General features: G+C 46.1%; 1 protein-coding gene across 2 annotated transcripts; it reads left to right on the forward strand.

Moving 5' to 3' along the window:
• Nucleotides 1–384: 384 nt before the first annotated feature.
• Nucleotides 385–6,131, forward strand: LOC115082395 (5-beta-cholestane-3-alpha,7-alpha-diol 12-alpha-hydroxylase-like). 2 transcript variants are annotated; one of them, XM_029586614.1, is made up of 2 exons: nt 385–428; nt 4,387–6,131. In XM_029586614.1, the coding sequence occupies exon 2, from the start codon at nt 4,409–4,411 to the stop codon at nt 5,936–5,938; it is 1,530 nt and encodes a 509-aa protein (XP_029442474.1). In that variant the 5' UTR covers nt 385–428; nt 4,387–4,408; the 3' UTR covers nt 5,939–6,131. The 2 variants fall into 2 exon arrangements, with proteins under 2 accessions (XP_029442474.1, XP_029442475.1); XM_029586615.1 differs by lacking the exon at nt 385–428 and adding an exon at nt 556–574.
• The last annotated feature ends 11,477 nt before the right edge of the window (nt 6,132–17,608 follow it).

The raw sequence follows: 17,608 nt of genomic DNA on the forward strand, positions 1-17,608 counted from the left end.
AGCTCACAGTTCAGGCCTCCATTCAGCGCGGTGACGTCACATGTCCCTCTCTCTTGTAAAATTTTATTTGAATGTTTTATGTAATATTTTATTTGATTATAATCCGAAATTTGTATTTTGTACACTTTTTAATTCATCTTATTTTATTTGTACTTATTTATTGTAAACCGGTATGATTGAAATACAGAATATCTGTATGTAAAACAATATAAATATATAAATAAAATGATTGCAATGGGAAAATTAAGCAGCACCCTCACCGACGACACAGAGCAGATGGACATGTAGGGAACCTGCAAATCGACTTTCAGCAGTCTAACTACAGGACCACGCCTCTTTCCCCTATCTAAAGTCAATTTGCAGCGTACTATAAACTCTGGCTCCCTGCCGGGTCTGCCATGGGTCTAGCAGCAGCGTTCCGCCTGACAGTAAGTATCAAGCTTTCCTGTCCCGAAAGCATCCAAGGTGCTTCTGTGCTAACCTCTGCCAGAGCTTGTGAATGAAAGGAAGGGACACCATTCCCGAGGTTCCTGCCGCCTTTCCATTTTATTTGTGCTTCAATAGTATTTTAAAGGTGAATGATAATATAATAGCCTGGCTTTAAACCATCGCTGGACTTGGCTGAGTGACTCTAGGATTTTCTCCGGACGGCTTGACCTTTGGTGTCACGGACCTGGGAGTCTATTGTACTTGCTGTCTTTTAAGATCCAACTCAGGCAGTGTTCAGCCTTCCAGTACACGAAGAGTATGAGAGATACGGGGGGAGGGTAAAGGAAACGGGAGAAAGGTAGAAAGAACCAACCTGTAAAACTAACATTGGAATTTTGAAACCGGTCCTTAGTTAACCTATATTCTTGTCCTAAAAATGTGACGATCTTTTTTCTATTCCGTTTTTTTCAGTTGCTGCTGCTCTATTGCTAGGAGGCTGGTTTCATTTATTTATTTGATTTATATTCAGCTTTTCGCCACTTCAAAGCGGATTACATTCGGGTACTGTAAGGCAGCCATCCAGTCTGATCGATGAAAAAAACTAACAATACGCAGACATCGGGGCATAGTTTAGTTTGTAGCATGCATACATCTTTACTTAAAATGTATGAATCACTTCCACATAACCCTCTAAGCGCTGTACAGGGAAAACAAACCAATCATAAAAAAGAAAACCCATGGATATTACAACCAGGGTATTGTATGATCAGGACAGGGACGAAGTGCCGGAGCCGTGGGGGCAGAAGGCGAGAAATGCACAGCAGCGTGGGGAAAGCAAAACAGAGCAGAGGGCGCAGATGAAAAAGGTCGGCCACAGGCCAGCGGGGTCTTGGAAAAAAAAAAGGAGAGAGCTGCAGTCACGTTTCAGAGAGGGGAGGCACAGTGGGGAAACTGAATGGAAAGGCGGAGAAACAAATAATGAAAACGGGGGCCGCGCAGAACAGACAGAAGGCAAAAATATTTCATTAATGGTAAACTCTTCTTAGGCTGCATGCACGAACCCGACGTTAGCAGCCAAAACCGTACGATTGCTCTTCGCAATGGTTTCGCATGCTGGCTGACGAGCTTTAAATGTAATTCACGTCAAAGTCATCTAAAATCTAAGACAACTGTACATTACTGCATCCGAAAGTAGGGAACTTCTGGCACTGTAGGGTGGCTCAGCATCGGGACCCCAGGCCTGGCAGCTTTTATGGGGAATTTTTATTTTCTAGACATTCAGGTAGCAATGTTCAAACTGTCTACATCGGGTCAAAGATCGTACCTACTTTTGACCTGCGGGCTTAACATCTGGTTTCAAAAGAAAAGTACACAAGCAAGCTTTCTCTTTGAAGCTTGCTGCAAGTACAAAGTACCTGCAGGTATTTGCACCTGATTTTTCTGCAGGTAAAATTTGCTGCAAACGTCCACACAATGATTTGAAAATGCCATATATGTGCATGCTTTTTCTCCCCTGGACCTAAGCAGGTTCCCCTCTCCCCCTGGAAGACAACTTCTCCTTGCCGCTGTCAGCATGCCTGTCCTGAATTACTTTTGGAAAGCAGCAGATTGCATCTTTGGACTGACAGTCCCTTACCATAGTGTCAGGTTTCTCTACCCAAGACAAATTTTAGAAATGCCCCAATAACAAACTTGGGGCATTTCTAAAATGGGGCATTTGTCAGTTAAACCTGACAAATAAAAACCACAGGAACAAAGAAGTGTTTAAGTCAGCTGGTATCATGCAATGCACTAAAATGCCATGGAATTGACTCTTTAGCATGAGGTAATATATTACCAAGATCCTGACTCCCCAAGCCAAAAGTCCATGTGCAAGTGTCAAAAAAATTATTTTTAGAACACTTTTTTTGCATACAAAAATGAACATAAAACCACTTATCTTAGAATGTACTGATTGAAATCATTATGCACAAGCCAGAGATTTAGCATCAGCTAAACCTAAACATGCACCTTGTTGAATACACAAGTACACTTGTATTCGCTGGTGCACTGGGCATTTATTTATTTGTAGGGATGTGAATCGTTTTAGGACGATTAAAATTATCGTCCGATAATTTTAATATCGTCTTAAACCGTTATGGAACACAATACAATAGAGATTCTAACGATTTATCGTTATAAATCGTTAGAATCGTGAGCCGGCACACTAAAACCCCCTAAAACCCACCCCCGACCCTTTAAATTAAATCCCCCACCCTCCCGAACCCCCCCCCCAAATGACTTAAATAACCTGCGGGTCCAGCGGCGGTCCGGAACGGCAGCGGTCCGGAACGGGCTCCTGCTACTGAATCTTGTTGTGTTCAGCCGGCGCCATTTTCCAAAATGGCGCCGAAAAATGGCGGCGGCCATAGACGAACACGATTGGACGGCAGGAGGTCCTTCCGGACCCCCGCTGGACTTTTGGCAAGTCTTGTGGGGGTCAGGAGGCCCCCCCCAAGCTGGCCAAAAGTTCCTGGAGGTCCAGCGGGGGTCAGGGAGCGATTTCCCGCCGCGAATCGTTTTCGTACGAAAAATGGCGCCGGCAGGAGATCGACTGCAGGAGGTCGTTCAGCGAGGGTTCCGGCGCCTCGCTGAACGACCTCCTGCAGTCGATCTCCTGCCAGCGCCATTTTCCGTACGAAAACGATTCGCGGCGGGAAATCACTCCCTGACCCCCGCTGGACCTCCAGAAACTTTTGGCCAGCTTGGGGGGGGCCTCCTGACCCCCACAAGACTTGCCAAAAGTCCAGCGGGGGTCCGGAAGGACCTCCTGCCGTCCAATCGTGTTCGTCTATGGCCGCCGCCATTTTTCGGCGCCATTTTGGAAAATGGCGCCGGCTGAAGACAACAAGATTCAGTAGCAGGAGCCCGTTCCGGACCGCTGCCGTTCCGGACCGCCGCTGGACCCGCAGGTTATTTAAGTCATTTGGGGGGGGGTTCGGGAGGGTGGGGGATTTAATTTAAAGGGTCGGGGGTGGGTTTTAGGGGGTTTTAATGTGCCGGTTTTGCGATTTTACGTTTTTTCGATTTTTTACGATTTTTCACGATTTTTCACGATATTTTACCCCCCCAAACGGCAACAATACGATTCCCTCCCCCTCCCAGCCGAAATCGATCGTTAAGACGATCGAGGACACGATTCACATCTCTATTTATTTGTACCTCTGGATATCAAGGTCACTCTTTGTATGGATAAGAAGCTTGGTAGTGATTCATTTCATAAAATCATGGTGACTGTACAAGCACTGTGTGTGTTTATGTACAGTAAGTGCCTAAAATAAGCCAGTTTGGGCTTCCTTACTAGTAGTACTATTAGTACCTATTTCTACAGCCCTAGGTGTCTCCCTTCACTTCAGATATTTGCCATTAATTGGCAGAATTTTAAAAGCAATGCACTTGGTGTTCTATTTAGTTATACATACCAGTCCAAAAATTGCACTGTTTTAGCAACAATTCCATTAGTTTGCTCATCACAGAGGTCAGACTAACTGGCCAGTTGTCAGCCTCCTCCTTACTTCCACTTTTATAAATAAGAACCATATCTGCCCTTTTCCAGTCCTCCAGAACTACTCCAGACTTTAAAGAAGCATTGAAAAGGTCAGCCATGGGAGCTGCCAGGATATCTCTAAGTTCCCTTAGTACCCTCAGATGTATCGATCCGGCCCCATCGCCTTATCTACTTTAAGTTTAGTTAGCTCCTCACAAACACACTGTTCTGAAAATCAATTGAGGTTTCTCTCACTTCCAATCTTATTTATCTTTGTTATCTTTGCTCGCCTCGGAACGCCAGCTCTCCCGCGGTTTTTACTGTATCGGCCCGTTAGTTGGTACATTTGCTAGGTCACCTAAAGACTTTTTTGTTTGCTGAGTGGACAGAACATTAAGCACAGCCCTTATTTTTTTTTTTTCTTATTTCAGGTCTCACTGTGCCTGTGCTGGGATGAGTCTCTGGCTGCCAATCCTTTTAGCTTTGGTGATCTCAATCCTTGGTGGTCTTTATCTCCTGGGAACATTTCGTAGAAGGAGATCCAGAGAGCCTCCTTTGGACAAGGGACATATTCCATGGCTGGGATATGCATTGGACTTCAGAAACAACACTGCAGAATTTTTGCAGACGATGCAAAGAAAACATGGGGACATATTCACAGTTCAGATTGGAGGCTACTATTTCACTTTTGTAATGGATCCTCTCTCTTTTGGATCAATAGTGAAGGAAGCAAGATCAAAACTGGATTTCAATAAATTTGCAAAGGAATTGGTTGCCAGGGTTTTTGGCTATCATGCTACAAAACATGATCACAAAAATCTAGAGACAAGCAATAAGCATCTCATGGGGGATGGCTTGGTGATCATGACACAGGCGATGACGGAAAACTTGCAGAACCTGATGCTTCATAGTATTGGCACAGTATGTAAGAGGGAGTGGCAGCAGGATGGTCTGTTTCACTACAGCTACAACATTGTCTTTCGGGCAGGCTACCTTGCCTTATTTGGAAATGAGACAGTTAAGAAAACGGAAAGCAAAGAAAGATCCAAGGAGTTTGATCGGGTTCATTCTGAAGAACTGTTTGACGAGTTCAGAAAGTATGATGCTTTGTTTCCCAGGCTGGCCTATGCTGTGCTTTCTCCCAAAGATAAACTAGAAGCTGAGAGACTGAAAAGATTTTTTTGGGACAAGCTGTCCGTTAAGAAGACCATGCAGAAGAGCAATATTAGTGGGTGGATCTCTGATCAACAGCAGTATAGGCAAGAGCAAGGAATGGCAGAATACATGCAAGACAGGCACATGTTTCTGCTTTTGTGGGCATCCCAAGGGAACACAGGGCCTGCAAGCTTCTGGCTTCTCCTTTTCCTAATGAAGCACCCAGAAGCCATGAGGGCAGTAAAGGAGGAGGTGGAGAAAGTCCTTAAAGAGACGAACCAAGAAGTAACACCGGCTGGGCCAATGATAAACCTCACCAGGGAGATGTTAGCAAAGACACCCATTCTTGATAGTGCAGTGGAGGAGACTCTGCGTTTGACAGCTGCTCCAGTCCTGATCAGAGCAGTCATGCAAGATATGGATTTCAAAATGGCAGATGGCAGGACCTATGCCCTCCGTAAAGGAGACCGACTTGCCATTTTCCCATACATTGCTGTGCAGAAGGATCCAGAGATCCATCCAGAACCCCACCAGTTCAAGTATGACCGTTTTCTGAATCCTGATGGTACGAAAAAGGCAGATTTCTATAAGCATGGCAAGAAGGTAAAATATTTCACTATGCCATGGGGGGCAGGAACTTCAATTTGTCCTGGACGTTTCTTTGCTGTGAATGAACTGAAACAGTTTGTGTTTCTGATGCTTGCTTATTTTGACTTTGAGCTGATAAATACAGAAGAGGAAATTCCTCCAATAAATCAGAGTAGATGGGGCTTTGGCACCATGCAGCCAACTCATGACATTCATTTTAGGTACCGGTTACGTTTCTGACTTGAAAATGTGAGCATTCCCTGAGAGCCCAGACAACCTCCCATTTTGTAACATGTGACAGATTATGTTGTAAACATTTTAACCTATTTTGACTCTTCACATTGTTCAGGTTCCCTTTTAGGGACCTTAATGTGGTTTCTTTTTCTTCTTAACTTGAAATATTTTCTTCTTTATTTTTTATTTTCCTGGTAAATATTTGAAAAATCTAAAAAGTCTTTTTATCATCTTAAAAAATTAAGGATTAAATTAAGAATTAAAAATAAAATTAGCAAACCAAGGACAAAGCTCTAAATAAATCATAGTTGTTATAGCCTTATTATTAGATCACAGTAGACGCTTACAGGAACATTCTCAGACTTCGGGCAGATGGACTGTTCCTGGGAAAGTAGGGGCAAAGAGTCAAAGGTGCAACATCTGCTTTTCCTCCCCCAACCTAAACACACTGCTTTCTCAACACACCTAAAGTAAGCATGTTGTGCAATCCCGCACATACGCTCAGCCAAGCTGAGGCAGGGCAATTATTGCCAAGCAGCCAATTTACGCAGATAAATTGCTGGTTAGTTATCCTCTCATGAATGGCTTTGGAAATGGCACGCTCCACTTTTAACAACAGAAAACATTCAAATATCTAGCAAGCTTCAATAAAGTAAGAGAAGGTAGCATTTTCCATAAAATAAATAGCTCAAGGACAAGAGGCCACCATCTGCAATTGAAAGGAAGGAAGGTCAAAGAATGCGAGGATGTACTTTTTCATCGAGAGGGTGGCGGACGCCAGGAACAGACTTCTGGCTATGAAGAGCCAAAACAGTGAAAGAGGTCAAGCATGGATGGGATAAAGACTACGGGCCGATTCAGTAAAGTCTGCGGGAGAGCGGACGAACGCCCACTCTCCCGGCGCGTGCACAGGCCACTCGCCTGTGCGTGCGATACAGTATTTAAATTAGGTCCGGCAGTAGAAACGGGCAAAAGGAGGCGCTAGGGACACTATCGCGTCCCTAGCGCCTCCTTTTTGACAGGAGCGGCGGCTGTCAGCGGGTTTGACAGCTGACGCTCAATTTTGCCAGCATCGGTTCTCGAGCCCGCTGACAGCCACGGGCTTGGAAACTGGACGCCGGCAAAATTGAGCATCCGGTTTTCGACCCGACAGTCGCCGGCCGACTTCAATTTTTTTTTCTTACTTTTTTTACTCTTTGGCCCGTAGTCTTTATTCCATCCATGCTTGACCTCTTTCACTGTTTTGGCTCTTCATAGCCAGGAGTCTTTTCCTGGTGTCCGCCACCCTCTCGATGAAAAAGTACATCCTCGCATTCTTTGACCTTCCTTCCTTTCAATTGCAGATGGTGGCCTCTTGTCCTTGAGCTATTTATTTTATGGAAAATGCTACCTTCTCTTACTTTATTGAAGCATGCTAGATATTTGAATGTTTTCTGTTGTTAAAAGTGGAGCGTGCCATTTCCAAAGCCATTCATGAGAAGGTAACTAACTAGCAATTTATCTGCGTTAATTGGCTGCTTGGCAATTGACCTGCCGCCATGATATTAAGTCGGAGGGTGCACAGAAAAGCAGTTTTTACTGCTTTTCTGTGCACTTTCCCGGTGCCGGAAGAAATTAGTGCCTACCTTTGGGTAGGTGCTAATTTCTGAAAGTAAAATGTGTGGCTTGGCTGCACATTTTACTTACTGAATCGCATGGGAATACCTAATAGGGCCATCAACATGCATTTGCATGTTGAGGGCGTTATTAGGTTCGGCGGGTTGGACACGCATTTTCCACCCCTTATTGAATAAGGGGTAAAGGAAAACGCGCGTCCAATGGCAGGTTAACAATGCACTCCGTCAGAGCACACTGTACTGTATCGGCCCGTAAGAGACTGATATGCAAACTTATGGGCCACATTCATTAAGGCTTTTCTCCCATTTTGTGTCTATGGGAAAAATCCTTAGTGGATCAGGCACTTGAGGAGTTAGGTGCCTAGAACTGCCACATTGAAAATGTTTCCTATCTGAGCATCTAGGTTCCTAGGGGAATGAAGATGGGTCAGGGGATGGGAATAAAGTTTGGTGCTCAGTGTTGATTTCTAAAGCTACTCTCCTAATTTAGGGAAGCTAAAATTAGGAATGTGAACAGCAATCCTCAAGTTAGGAACTTATTCTTTATGAACTTCGGCCCCTAATTTAGGTCCCTATATTTAGCCACGCAACTTATTTTTCAGTATTGCCCTCAAAGCTGGGGGCTTCCAACTCGCTGAGAAAGGTAGGTCATCATTTCTTTAAAATAAAGTCCCAACTAAACTTAGGTCCTAGTCATGGGGATAATTCCAGGACCTGAAAGAAAAAAAAAACAAACAGGACATCTAACATGCATGGAGAAGACAAAGAACAGTATTTTTTGGGTGATTCTTCTCTTCTTCTAACTGGTAACTGGAATAAGGGAGAGTGCCAAAACAGGAGGGTCTCGTTCCAGATGCTGCCTCCTGCTGCACACACGGTCGAGCGCACAGTTGTGCCACTGGAGCTCTCTTTCTCTCTCTCTCTCTGGGCCTTCCTCTCTCCAGACAGGCCATTTTCACAACAGGCTTTGCTCTTCTTCTGTGGCCTCCCGGGCTCCCAGGAAGAGAGCTTGATGAGGCAAGCAGGGACCATGGCTGTCGGTGTGCTTTCACACCAACGGGCCTCCCCAGCCCCAGGGCAGCCAGCTCACAGGCTGGAAAAGGGATCAGCCTCCTGGCAGTGCGGCCTGTCTCCTCTCTTGCAGGCCATGTCACCTCCTGGAGCCTCAACCGACATCTCCTTCCAGTCAAACTGATGTCACCATAATTTCCTGGCACTACCTGTTGATAAGTGGCAATGAGGCTTCTCCTTCTTGTCGCCTCCCCCTTACGCAGGGATGGTGGCTATTTTTAGTTTATTCATTCCTATGGGGGATTTCTCAAACTATGCAAAAGCTGCAAACCTTCACTCTTCACTCCTCAAAGCTCAAATTCCACTTTGTGAATGCTCTCAGGTACCTGTTTGCGTGCATTTTGTGTAACCCCCACCTTTCGGTGGGTATCCTGAATATAGAGGTACACAGTTGTCCCCAGGGCAACTTTCTCAAAGGTCGCCCTCTTTTCACACCAACACAGTCCACTTGCCCCAGAGTGCCAGGTGTTCTTTCTGGTAGGGAGGAGGATTCAACCTCCGGGGATCTAGGCTCACAGAGGTGGAGACCAACACAGGGTCTCTTGATCTCTCTACTGTTTCTCTCCCAGCTGTACTCAGAATGTCCTTGTTTTGGGGGCATCTTGTATTCTCACAGAAATCATGGGACACTCTGGTGGTGCATTCCAACAAAAAATGTACTGCAACCAATAATATCTTCAATACTATTAGCACAAGATCCTCAGTCAATGCTCACAAAAATCAAATCCAAAAAGTTTTCATTGTCTCAGATCTGTCAGCTGAGTCATTGCGCCTTTTCAGTGGCAAGCACTATGGAAAAACAAAAACCAGCCTTCCAGATGGTGGAAATTGGGCTCCTATTGTGGGCTGGGATCTTCTGATCTCTCTTTCTGATGTTACTCATGTACATCTGGGTTAGAAAGTCCCAAAACATTTTAAAGACAAAAATCTTCTCTCCTTATAAGCAGGAACTGCTGTCAAAAATTCCTCTCAACAAAACTGAACAAAACTCTTTTCAAACACTGCAGTTCACTTCTTGCTGGCAAGCCAACTGCTGTTTCTCCTCCGCATGGCAGGCATGGACCCACAGCTCTCTATTACAACCTTCAGCAGGCAAGGGGGAAAATCCTCCCAAGGCAGGACAAGGATTCGCACACATACAAACCCCCCCGCCCCCCCCCTTCTTCCACCAGCAGACACCTCCTGCCAGACCGTAGGGTACAGGGCCAGCTGCCAGGCTGGTAGGACACAGAAGGGGGATTCACTTCATTAACTCTCCTCACTCTCAAACATCCAACAGAAATGCTACACTGCTCCTTGTACCCTGCCTACTTTTATGCAGGCTCAGATCCAGGCTGACCAATCCAAGGCATCCTCACAGGAGGTGCCTGCAAGGGATGGTCTGCCTACTACTTCTTCCTACCTAAATCCTAATGTAACCCCCTACATTGGTGTTAGGGCCGAATTGGTGCTGGGGTTGCAATCAGTCCCGGGGCTGAGTCCCAGTTTCTCTAGCACCAGGACCGGTGCAAGGGAATTAGGTATCCTAGGTGAACCTTAGAGCCTTGCATCCCCACCCCCCTCCTCACACACAATAAAAAAGTATACATTTGCAGTAGATTTAACATGCAAAAGGTAATTCTCAGGTAAAAATAATCACAACATATGTATTATATTTATATGCAATACTGTGGGTATTTACAGAAAACTCTGGAAAAGAGACACTTGGAACTCATATGGATTAGGCCTATTATAAGTCTTTCTATTAACCTCCTTGGTTACAAAGAAGTCTCTTTGTAACCAGGGAGGTTAATAGAAAGTCTTATAGAGGTATATTATTCCTCTCAATATCTGGACTTGAATTAGACCCAGGGGCGGTTCTATCATGAGGCAGGGTGAGGCGGCAGCCTCAGGCAGCAGAATTTTGGAGCGGCAAAAAGTGCCCTCTCCAAAACACCTGTACCGTAGCAGCCGCCTATCCTGCTTCAAAGTCAAACATCAGATCGGGCAGGGATAAACCAAACCCCTGCCCGATCCACTCAGGGGAAACACATGTCCCTAACCCTGGGCAGCCGGAGTCACGTTTATCCTGACGCCATCTCCTGCTGCCCTGGGTTAGGGACGCGAAAGCACTGGAGACTGCGGGCAAGACTTTTGGTAACTGCATCTCCTTCTTCTCACCCCCGCGGCCAGAAGAGGAAGTGGTGTTGCTTGGTGCCGCGGGGGAGGGAAGAAGGAGGTCCAATTGCAATGCAAAAAAAGGAGCAGGAAGAGCGCTGTTGACCCCCGCAGACCAGAAGAAAGGCATCCTGGGGTGGAGCGGCGTGAGCCAACCTTCATGGCCGAAGAGAAACAGGAGCAATGTCGGCAACTCAGGCAATCTCAGAGAGGAGGGGTTTTGGGTCGAGTGCGCACAGCAGCAGCAGGAGAGGAACAGTGAGCAGGACCAGCCTCGGCTGGGCTTGCGCGGCTACAAACAGGAGAGATAAAGAGAGCGCGAGATAGACAGAGGAGGCGTCGGGAATGTAAGCCTGCCCAAGGAGGCTGCTGCTTATGCATTCCAGGGGTAGGGAAGGAGGGAGAGCTTGAGTGTGTGTGTGAAACCGTGCTTGTCTGTATGTGCATGTGAAAGCATGTGTGTGTGTGCCGTTTTGATTGGACCTCCTTCTCCTCCATGACCCAAGCACCACAACTTCCTCTTCCAGCCGTGGGGAGGGTAGGGGGGAAGAAAGAGGTGCAGTTATCAAAAGTCCTGCTGGTGCTCTGCTTACTCTACTGCTCAAATGTGAAAGCTTGTGTCTGTGTGTGTGAAATCGTGCTTGTTTCTGTGTATGTGAAAGTGTGTGCGCACGTGTGTGTGTGTGTGTATGCGGGTGGGTGACTGCCTGCCTGGGAAGATGGGTGACTGCTTGTGTGTGTGTGGGAGACCTTGTTTGTGTGTCGGTGGGGTGGGGGGGAATGAAAGCCTGTGTGTGGATGTGTATGCTTTGGTGTGGGTGAGTTACGCATACACACCCACACACATGGGATCTGTCTGTATGAGAATGGGTGCCTGCCTGGGTGTGTGTGTGTGTGCGTGAAAATGAATTGGTGCCTGCCTGGGGGGTCTGTGTATATGATTGTGTAAGAATGAATTGATGCCTGGGGTCTGTGTATGTGTGTGAGAGATAATGAATGTGTGCTTGCCTAGGGGATGGGGGGAGCATTGTGAGAATGAATGGGAGATTGCTGGGTGTGTGTGTATGTATGTGAGGGAGCCAATGAGAGTGAGAGTGTGTGTATGAGAGAATCTGGGGGAGTAGGAGCTTGTGTGGGCGGGAGGAGGGAGAAAGAGGGTCTTAGAGCCTGAGAGGGTGTCAGTGTCTGTGAGAGAGAGAGAAATTGTGGGTTTGTATAAGAGTATGTATGTGTGTGTATGTGAGAGTGTATGTGTGAGAGAGAATGCAAATGCAAGTATGTGTGAGAGAGAGAATAAAGTTTGTGCGCCCCCCCCCCCCCCCCCCCAATCCACAACAATTTTAGGGTGACTGGAAATCAAAAGATATTAGGTATGGAGAGTGGGGAATTTTTTAAAATTCTTATTAGATTTAACTGATGAATGTTATTTGATGTGTCTTCCTTCTCCTGCTGAGTGCACCAAACCAAAGCCCCTTCTCTCTGAGACTGCCCGCGCCGCTGACGTTGCTCCTGCTTCTCTCCAGCGGCAAAGGTTGACTGACACTGCTCCACCCCAGAACGCCTTTCTTCCGGACCTTTGTGCGCTGCGGTTGGACCTCCTTCTTTCCGCCCCTGCGGTACCAAGCAGCATCACTTCCTCATCCGGCCATGGGGGCAGGAAGGAGATGCAGTTAATAAAAGTCCTGCCCGCAGTTGCCAGTGCTCAGTTTATGCTGCTGCTCAAATGTAATTTCGGGGCAGGGCTGGTAGAATTACTAGGCTGCCGCCCCCGAGCCTGCTACGCTCTAGGCGGTTCCCTAGTCTGCCTAGTGCTTCCACCGGCCCTGTCTAGCACTAGTCCTTTCAACCCCGGGACGTAGATTCTCTTCATGGGGGGAGGCTTCACTTCCTGGGCCCAAGGTGAACGGGGGAACGGAGGACCCACTTTCAGTCTCTTTACTCTCCCAGTTAGTACTCACTGTCCGTTAGCTCACAGGGATGGCACCTTCCTTCAGAAAAAAGAACAGGCAGGACACTATAGGTGGTGTTCAAATAAAATTTACTGTAACAAAAATAACTGCACAGTCCAGTCAAAAGATAAAGCACAGGAATCTTCAGAAAAACACAAAAGTTCACAGCGCCTGCTCTCACTTAGTTATTCTCCGAGCCAGCAGTCCCTTTGGGGTAGGGACAAACTTAACATCCACACTCCTGGGTGACTGAAAGTGGCTTCTGGAAAAAAAGGCCAGGGCTCAGTCTCTCTCATGGAAATCAGAACTCCTCGGAACTTGGATAGTAAAGTCCCAAAACTTCCAAAACTGCAACAAATTGCTTCCCTCATAAAACTTCTTTTTCTCCAGGCAGGTGCAGAAGCCACGGCACTTCAGCTGGGTGTAGGGCCAGCAAAGCATCCAGATCCTCCTTCCCTCAGGCAGGGAGTTCCCTGCTGAAACTGGGATAAAATCCAACAACAGCATCAAGAAAAATCTCTTCTCCAAAAAACGAATCTCCACAAAACCTCCTTTCCCTTTTCTTCCCCAGGCCAGGGAGGGCCTAGCAAGGGACCACAGACAAAAATTCTTCTAACGCCTGCTCAGATCCAACACCCTCTGCTTTCTGCACATGCTCAGCTATGATATATTGGGTCAAGCTGACCAATCCCAGCCTTGGGAGAAGGAAACTTTTAGGGATGTTCTAAAAAACTGCAAGTCCCTAGTGCTGGTACAAAATAGGAAAAACTTACTAGTAAGGGATCGGTATATACCTTACACTAACTTAGGGCTTAAGCTAGGGACAAACTAACTTGTGGAATCCTAGAGGGCCCCTATGTATGTTTCATTCATAAAGCAGTGACTTGTAGAAACAAAGATTTTATTTTCACCAAAGATGGTGGATGCCTGGAACGCCCTTCCGGAGGAAGTGGTGAAGACCAAAACTGTGAAGGATTTCAAAGGGGCGTGGGATAAATACTGTGGATCCATAAAGTCTAGAGGATGTGAATGAAGAGAAGAGGCATGGGGTGGCTTGCGGGAACGACGGCTACTACCTGGAGATGAATATCCTTATTCAATAAACATGCACATGATTAATGCGACTCCAACATTGCTCTATGCTTCAACAGCAAGAGGAAATGTGGAAAAAAGGATTTGCATCCACAAGAAAGCAGGGGAGTAGCTTGCTTGTTACGGCGGTTATTACCCCAAACCAAATAAGCCTGATACTTCACTTTCAATGCATATCCAGCATAGCTCTCTGCTTCAAAGGCAGGGGGGATGAAGAAAAGATGATTTATATTCGGACAACTATCAACAAGGACTGAATTATATAGTCTGGGTAAAACAAATAAGCATGGATGTAGCTAGCTTGTTACGGCAGTTACTACCCCGAATCAAGCCTGATACTTCACTTGGAATACATATCCAGCGCAGCTCACTGCTTCAGCAGCAGGGGGAATGAAGAAAAGAGGATTTATATTCAAACAACCAACAAGGACTGAATTGCACAGGCTGGGTAAACAAGCATGGGAGTAGCTTGCTTATTATGGCGGTTACTACCCCTAACCAATTAGCTAGATCTTTCACTTAGATTCAGCTCAGCACTGCTATCTACATCGATGGCTGGGGTGGAAGGGAAATAGAACCAAAAAGTTACTTATAAGGGACAAGAGTAACAGATAAGTATGAAAAAAATAAGTGTGAAAGCTTACTGGGCAGACTGGATGGACCGTTTGGTCTTCTTCTGCCATCATTTCTATAAGACCTTCATCAGTCCCCTTCTGAGTTACCTTCAGCACAGTGCTTTACAAAATTAATTAAAGCAGCATTTCAAAGTAGCCAGTTGTGCAAGGTTCTAGTAACGATATTGGGCCTGGATAAAATTGGATCCTTTGCAATTTGAGATACCTTTGATTAGGTCTACATCAGAATTATCCAAAGATTAATCTGAAGAAGTGACTTATGCTCATGTATAGTCACAACTCTGAATAATTTCTGTTGATCCTGCATGTTCAACTAAGTTGAGCATGATCAACTTAGTTGAACATGACTTCAACTAAGTTGAGCATGATCAACTGACAGTCAGCTGTATTGTTATGTATATCTAAAAATGTACCGCTCTATTATACAGTACTATATCCCCTGTGGAGATAAAAATATTTAGGTTATTTCCCACCATATTATTTATGCCAGTTTCAAGACCTCTGGCCTGGGCTGATTCTGGACCCCTGGCTCAGCCCTGTCAGAAAGATGCCTCAGAAGTGTGGACCCTCCTCATAGTCCAGCCAAAGTTTTGGAGAGCTGTGAGGTTACAACAAACCATTCTTATCCTGCAGCAAATACACAGATGCTCTCCAGGGTGGATAACTGTTTAGCAGAAAGTTATTTTTAATTGCACAGCGTGTATAGAGATGTGCTAAGGTGTTTCCGCCTAGCAAGCCTCCTTCATGAAAACACTCACTATGAGACTTCCTGATCTCCTGCAGTGGTGGGCAGTTATGGCCTACAAGGAAACCAGTCAAAGCAGGAATCTCCATGGTCATCTATGTTTTGTGGAGTTCAAATCTTCCAAAAGCACTTTAAAGTAATTTTTATTTACAATAGGCGAGAGAAAGGCTGGAAGGAGGAGGATAGGAGACAGAGAAAGGGGTTGAGAGAACAGGAGGAAACACGAGAAAGGCTAGAGAGAGGGTAGGAAAGAGAAGTGAGGTAGAAGAGAGAGAGAGAGAGAGGCTGGAAGAGTAGGCGGCTGGAAGCACAGGACATAGAGAGTAAGAGAGAATGGAGAGGATAGGAAAGAAAAGCTGGGGGTTAGAAGAGAGAGGCTGGAGGAGAGCTGATTAGAAAAAGGTTGAATGGCAGAGACTGGTGGGGGAGAGGGGAGGAGACACTGATGGGGTTTAACAAGGGTACAGAAGCTAGTTGGGGAGAGAGTGGCTTGTGAGGACTGAAGATTGTGGAGGCTGAGAATGATAAGTAAGACCATTGCAGTAATTCTGGAAGAATTGTGTGAAAAATATAAACATTTTGCAACTTTCAGTAATAACTATTTTTCTGCATTATAGTTTAAATGACTTTTTCTCAGATAGTGACTATATTCAAGGTCCCCGGTCCCCTGCAATTCTGCGGCCAGAGCCACAAAATCTGGCCCATCCTGAGGAATCACCATGGGAGAGTGGGACCAGAGCATCAACGGTGGCATTAGAAGCAGCAGCAGCCCGGTGTTTCTCTCCCACTGCCATGCGCACCACCACTACCCCAAAGTGTCATGTTTTGAACCACGCAGAACTACGGTGTCTCACACAGTTCAAAGCGCGACAATAGCCTTGGAGGATGCAACTTGAAGCACTGTACTACTGTTGTACTGTGCTGGAAAGGAAGCATAAGTAAAGGAATTGGAGTGAGAGCAAGAGTGAATAAAAGAATCGGAGGGAGAAAAAAGGGAAGGAAAGTGAAAGAGTGAGGGGACAAGTGAGTGAGGGCTTGGGGTGGGGAAGTGCGAGGAAATGGGTGGTAGGGGCAAGAAAGCGAATGACGGGATCAGAGGGGGTGCAGGGAAAGTGATTGAAAGACTGGGAAGCAAGCGTGAGTGAGGTGCTGTGAAGTGTGAAGGAGGAGGTGTCCTTTTGTGGACTGGTAACTGGGTAAAAAGACAAGAAACAGAGGGTAGGGCAAAATGATCAGTTTTCCAAATGAAGAAAAGTCATCAGTGGAGTACCACAGGGATCAGTACTAGGACCTGAGCTATATTTAACATAGTCTGTTCATAAATGATCTGGAAAAGGGAACAGTGAGTGATCAAATTTTCAGATGACATAAAATTAATCAGTGGTTAAAACAGCAATGAATTGTGAGCATCTGCAGAAGGAACTTGCTGCAGAATTTGCAGATGGCCAGAATATGCTACTTTTGTATAATATGCGATATTTAGGTCTGCCAGTTTCCCGGACATATAGGGCATGTGTGAACAGCATGGCCAGCCTGTCTGCGGTACATGCACAGCCCCAATTTCTTCCGTGTACTTCTCTCTTTTGATGTCAGGTGGCTGCGGCCTAATTGCATCAGTTCTTCTTCACCAGCAACTGGGACCTAGGGAGTAGGCCTGGGTGTGGACTTAACTCGAGCTTCACCCTGAAAGGGTTTCCTGAGAGTCTTGGTCTCTTGAACCTTGTCACGAAGTCAGCGATCAATCCTTGTTGCCAACTTCACTAGTTCAGCCAAGGTCACAGGCATCTCATGGTGGCAAGCTCGTCCTTCAGGCGAGAGTTCAGTCCTTCAAAGAAGAGGGTCTTCAGGCATTTCGGGTCCCAATATAATTCAGATGCCAGTGTCTTGAATTCAATAGCGAAGTCAGCCAATGGTTTATTATCTTGCTTCAGGTGAACCAAAGAAGATCCTGCAGTGGTATACCGCTCCCACAGCGAAGAGGCCCAAGACAATGCTCTCCCATCTAGATAAGACAAGCTATAGGTGGTCTTGGCATAAGCTGTGGGAAAATAGCTGGGTTGCAGGGAGAAGTGCATGCAACACTGGTTAATGAAACCTCTGCATCTCCAAACTTTCCCCAAGAAGAGGTAGGAGCAGATAGATTTACAATAGTCTTGACCGTCACCTCAGACGGTGTAGCTTCTTTACCTGTGGTGGTAGGTAAGTTCATCTGTGTGTGCAGTAGGTTGAATGCAGTGGTCAAACCCTCCAGCGCATTCTGCTGTTCGGAGATTCGCTGGGCCAGGCCTGGAATGGCTATAATGCGGTGAGCTGAGCCGAATCCAGGGAGTTAGCAATCTGTTATGGTTAAACGGTGTTTGGGTGGATCCTTGGGCACTGTGGCAGATGACCATACCCATGGGGAGGAGCCC

This window comes from Rhinatrema bivittatum, unplaced genomic scaffold (genome assembly GCF_901001135.1).
Source record: "Rhinatrema bivittatum unplaced genomic scaffold, aRhiBiv1.1, whole genome shotgun sequence".
In the NCBI taxonomy this organism is placed as follows: Eukaryota; Metazoa; Chordata; class Amphibia; order Gymnophiona; family Rhinatrematidae; genus Rhinatrema; species Rhinatrema bivittatum.

Excerpts from the sequence above, each read along its gene's own strand:
- LOC115082395 (XM_029586614.1), top strand. The coding sequence starts at position 4,409 with ATGAGTCTCTGGCTGCCAATCCTTTTAGCTTTGGTGATCTCAATCCTT.